The following is a 5,394-nucleotide window of genomic DNA, read 5'->3' on the forward strand; positions in this document are numbered from 1 at the left end:
TCTGGGTCTCTGTCCCTTCTCTCTGGGTCTCTGTCCCCCTCTCTCTGGGTCTCTGCCCTCCTCTCTCTCTGAGTCTCTGTTCCCGCTCTCTCAGGGTCTCTGTTCCTTTCTTTCTAAGTCTCTCTCTGTGTCTCTGCCCCCCTCTCTCTGAGCCTCTGTCCCCCTCTCTATCTGGGTCTCCCCCTCTGGTTCTCTGTCCCACCCCATCTCTCTGGGCCCCCCTCTCTCTCTTTCTCTGGGTCTCTGTCCCCTTTTCTCTGGGTTATGCCAGGTTCAGAATGGGGTGTAGCTGCCCCTGGGAGGCCATGGTCAGTATAAAAAGCCCCCTCTACAAAATCAAGACACTTCTACAGGATGCTTTGATTGGGGTAAAGCCCCTGGGCTTCATAGTCCCCTCCCTCCCTTCCAGAGGGACCCTGTGCCAGTGTGGGAATTCCCGAAGTATTCATCCTTCAGTGGCTGTGGAGGATGCATTTGGAGCGGCCGTGGTGACCGAGTGGGATGGCGACGCACACACCACTGAGAAGCCCACTGATGCCTATGGGGACCTGGATTTCCTGGGCGCGGGCCGCAAGCCTAGCAGTGTGAGGCTGCATGTCTGGGAGCACCGGGGCTAGAAAGGGCACTGCAGGCTGTCATGCTTCAGGGGTCCCACAGTCTGGGGTGCCTCAGCCACTGCCCAACCCTGCCTCTGTGGCTTCTTGGGTCTCTCTTCCCTCTCTCTCTCTGGTTCTCTGTCCCCTCTCTCTCTGGGTCTCTGTTCCCTACTCTTTCTGGGTCTGTTCCTCTCTCACACTCTGGGTTTCTATCCTTCTCCTCTGAGTCTCTGTCCTTTCCGTCTCTCTGACTCTCTGTCCCTTGTCTCTGGGTCTCTGTCCGCCCTCTCTCCATGTCTCCTCCCCTGCGTGTGTCCACAGTTCCTTCGTCTCTCTGACCGAACGGATCCAGCAGCTGCCTATAATCTGGTCACAAGCACATGGGGCTTTCGTGCCCCGAACCTGGTGGTGTCAGTGCTGGGGGGCTCCGGGGAACCAGTCCTCCAGACTTGGCTGCAGGACCTGCTGCGTCGAGGGCTGGTGCGGGCTGCCCAGAGCACAGGTGACCACTTCCCTGTGAGCTGCATCCCCCACCCCACTCCTCTGGGGGGCTGTTTCTCACCCCCATGGCTCAGCGTCTGTCTTTGTCTTTGTGTCTGTCTCTTCCTTCGTCTTGACATGTCTCTGAGTGTCTGACCCTCACCACCACACTCTGCCTCTCTCCTCCGTAGGGGCCTGGATTGTCACAGGCGGGCTGCACAAGGGCATTGGTCGGCATGTTGGTGTGGCAGTGCGGGACCACCAGACGGCCAGCACCGGGGGCAGCAAGGTCGTAGCCATGGGCGTGGCCCCCTGGGGCGTGGTCCGGAACAGAGACACCCTTCTCAACCCCAAGGTGGGATTAAGGGTCTGAGGGAGGTGGGGGCAAGGGGATCAGTACACCTAGGTCTGAGATTGGAGGAGTCCCAGAGCCCCGACTCTTGGGTCTAATAGAGAAGCGCTTGTTGTGAAGTGCCATCGAGTCTGTTCTGACCCATAGCGACCCTGCATAGGGTTTCCGAGGAGCAGTTGATGAGCTTGAACCGCCAACCTTGCAGTTCAAACGGTTTTGCAATCTGGCGCATGAACCCACAGCGCCACATCAGGACTCCAGAGAAGGGCTTGTGTTGTTGTTGTTATGTGCCGTGGAGTCGGTTCCGACTCATAGCGACCCTGTATAAGGTTTCTGAGGCTGTAAATCTTTACGGGAGCAGAAAGCCTTATCTTTCTCCCGTGGAACAGCTGGTAGTTTCGAACTCCTGACCGTGAGGTTCGCAGCCCGATTCGTAACCACTTATGCTACCAGAGAAGGACTTGTGGGGACCTCCAAATCCTAGGCCTAAGGGAGTAGGGGGCTGGGGGCCTGGACTCAAGTTCTTGGGGGCGGACAAGACTGGTGCCTGTACCCCTTGATTGACAGACCCGCTGGTCTGATCACTTGTCTCCAGGGCTCCTTCCCTGCAAGGTATCCGTGGCGCAGCAACCCCGAGGACCAGGGCCAGGCGGCCAGGAGACAGTTTCCCCTGGACTACAATTACTCCGCCTTCTTTCTCGTGGACGATGGCACCCACGGCCGCCTGGGTGGCGAGAACCGCTTCCGCCTGAATTTCGAGTCCTACATCTCCCGGCAGAAGATTGGTGTCGGAGGTAAGGGGCTTTTTGACCCCCACAATCTGGGGTAGAGCTTCAGGATCCCAGGCAAAATCTGAGGTCTATGGCGGAGAGGAGAATTTTCCGTGACAGATATTCTCCTGTTATCATTTTCTGTGCTAAAAAGCTATTCACGTTGTTGTGAAGTGCCATGGAGTCGTCTCTGGCTCCTAGCGACCCTGTGGAGGGTTTCCCAAGAGCGGCTGGTGAGTTTGAACCGCCGATCTTGTGGTTCAAACCGGTTTTTGCTGGTCCAGTGCTTATCCTACAGCGCCACCCCAGGCCTCCGAAATCTAACATATATAAAAAATACATAAAAATGGTCATCTTGATAAAATCCTGTGCAATTCCATTTCTACATATATGGGAGCTTCTTTCTTTTGATCCTTTTCAACTACTATATTATATATATTGTACTTTCCTAATAACCATTTCCCTAGGTCCAAACTTTTATCAATTGTAGTAATTTTCACTCCCATTGAGACTGTCAGAATGTCCTTTTCTATCCAGAGTTTTTATAAACCGAACTCATCTATGCAACCAACATTCAGATGAACTAAACAATGTACCAGCCCTCAGTCAAGGGTCGCCTCTATTCTGACTTCTAATTACACAGTTACTGTAGTTGTTGTCGTTGTGTGCCCGTCAGGTTGATTCTGATTCATAGTGACCCTGTATAAGGTTTCCAAGGCTGTAAATCTCTACGGGAGCAGAAAGCCTCATCTTTCTCTCTGGAGAGACTGGTAGGCTCGATCTACCAACCTTGTAATTAGTAGTCCAGTGCTTATTCTACAGAACCACCACACTCCCAAATAACAGAGTAGACTTTAAAAAATGCAAAAAAAAATATGTAACAAAAAAGTTATTTAACTACTTAAAAGACAACAATAGCTTTTTTTTTTAAAGGTTTTTATTGTGGTGGATTGAAAGTTTACAGGGCAGATTATCAGTTTTACATTCCATAAATCATATTTTGCTTCATTGCAATGATTACAATCTCCTCCATGTACCATCAGTCAACAGTATTTACTTCTATCCCCCACCCCCCACTTTTTTTTTAAGGTTTTTATTGTGGATTGAGTGAAAGTTTACAGGGCAGATCATCAGATTTACATTCAACAAATCATACACCTTGTTTCATTACATTGATTATAATCCCCTCCATGTACCATCAGTTAACAGTATTTCTCTCTATCCACTTTAGCTTTTTAAAAACAAACAAACAAAACCACTCAGACATATATAATAATTTACATCTCCAAAGGGCACATTCTGAAAGTCTGCCTCCTGACCACCAACTCTCAATCCCTTTCTTCCCATGAATCTTGAGTCATTAGCCGCTCTCCCTCTCCATGTCCCTTAGGTGTTGCTGTTTCTCTGGATAAGGTCCCGCATTCTGCTTGTGCTCTTCTCCCTTGATGGTCCTAGGGTCCTCTGTGTCTGGACTGTAAAATTAACCACTCCCCTGTTTTTGTTACAGAACTTCTACCTTTACAATTGTGACAGTTGCAATTAGTCATGATAACAATTATTCACTATTGAATCATAAGAATCTTATTCCCATCTCTTTTCACTAGATCTAACTAGACAAGATGAAAACTATTCAGTGGGAACTCTTTCTTCCCCCACACTCTTAAACTAAATTCCATCATGAAACCTTGTAAGCCAGTCACTTTGTGCCTTTATAGCCCTTCTCTCCCTATTTTAGGTAGCCAATGTCTAAGTTGCCCGTCCCTATCTACCTTGTGTACAGAGGGGATAGCATTGATACTTGATACGAAGACTCCTTCCCTCTCTACTGGTATTTAGAGTTACTACTACCATGAGTATAGGTCAGGTTCATCAAATTGTAACAACTTACCCTTGTTTCCTTTATTTAAAAAAAAATTTTTTTTTTTAATTGTCCTTTAGTTGAGTTCTGATTATCAAGCCATTGAGGCTAGGTCAAATGGGTACTGTCTGAAAATTTGGGTATTCCTGTTCATCTCTCCTCACTTCATATCAGCTGGATGCTTTACTCTCAGCTCTAGTCCTCTGTGGCTATGTCCTTATCCATGGGCTCAAGTGCCCCCAGGTCTCACTACACTTTGGACCACCCAGCCCTTCCTCTTCTCTCATCTCCAGGTCAACGGGAGTCAGTGGACTATGGTTGAACTCAGCCCATTTCTTCATTGCTGCCTTTCCCCCTCTTCCACTCACCAGTAGACCAATGTGGTCGCCAGCAAGCTTACATGCCAAGCTTACATGCCTGCTCATATGTTCCCTTTGAGTTTTAGCCTTTTTTTTTGGGTCATACAATATTTCTATTTCCAACTTTTTTTTTTTTTCTTTTAAAACAATTTTTCATTGTGGATCGAGTGATAGTTTACATGAGAGAATATCGGTTTTACATCATTGTTTCATTGCAATGTTTACAATCTCCTCCATGCATCATCATTCAACAGTATTTACTTCTATTCCCTCTGGGTTTTTTTAGGGGGGGGAGTTGTTGGAGAGGATTGTACATCAAAACACTCAGGAATATATCATAATTTAAAACAACCAAAGGGCAGATTGTGAGTTTCAGTCTTAGAAGGGAGTTTGTCCTTAAGGATCTTGATTGATTGCCTTGATGACTTCCTGGCGAACAGCTTGCTTATTCTTGTGGTAGCCAGTCACGCTGACATTTTTGTTTTGGGTTTTTCCTCATGGTCTTTCTTTGAAGATGTATCTTCTGTTGCTCTAGCTGTTCCAGGCTGGTCTGCTTGTCCTTGCTAGTGAAAATGTCCCACCTCAGAAGGCTCTGGATGGGACTCAGGAGTCCACCTAAGGTCCTATACTCTGCAAAGGCTCCGCAAGAGGCCTATTTCACTGGGCAAGTTGTAGAACCCCTTTTAGGCATTTCAATACAACAATAGCTTTTTATTGTGAGTTGGTTGGAGGTTTACAAATCAGATCAATTTTCCATTCAATGTACACACGTGTCCTCCATCTTTGATTGCAATCAACACATTGTAACATCACTGATCCCACTCCTCACACCCCAGCCAACCCCCCCCCTTTTTTTTTTTTAAATGTTTTATTATGAATTATGTGATAGTTTACATGGGAGAACATTGGTTTTACATTCATTCTATTGTATATCATCTCATTGCCATGGTTACAATCCCCTCCATGCAATCCTTCTGCC

At 47.6% G+C, this 5,394-nt stretch overlaps 1 protein-coding gene across 1 annotated transcript in view; it reads left to right on the forward strand.

The window, feature by feature from the left end:
- Positions 1-5,394, forward strand: part of TRPM4 (transient receptor potential cation channel, subfamily M, member 4) — a 52,664-nt gene that overhangs the window by 9,705 nt on the left and 37,565 nt on the right. Inside the window, exons 3-6 of the mRNA XM_006868402.1 lie at positions 410-584; positions 918-1,098; positions 1,268-1,431; positions 2,024-2,222. Coding sequence (XP_006868464.1) covers positions 410-584; positions 918-1,098; positions 1,268-1,431; positions 2,024-2,222 — 719 coding nt within the window. The remainder of the gene's footprint in view (positions 1-409; positions 585-917; positions 1,099-1,267; positions 1,432-2,023; positions 2,223-5,394) is intronic.

This window comes from Chrysochloris asiatica, unplaced genomic scaffold, assembly GCF_000296735.1.
Source record: "Chrysochloris asiatica unplaced genomic scaffold, ChrAsi1.0 scaffold00116, whole genome shotgun sequence".
Classification (NCBI taxonomy): Eukaryota; Metazoa; Chordata; class Mammalia; order Afrosoricida; family Chrysochloridae; genus Chrysochloris; species Chrysochloris asiatica.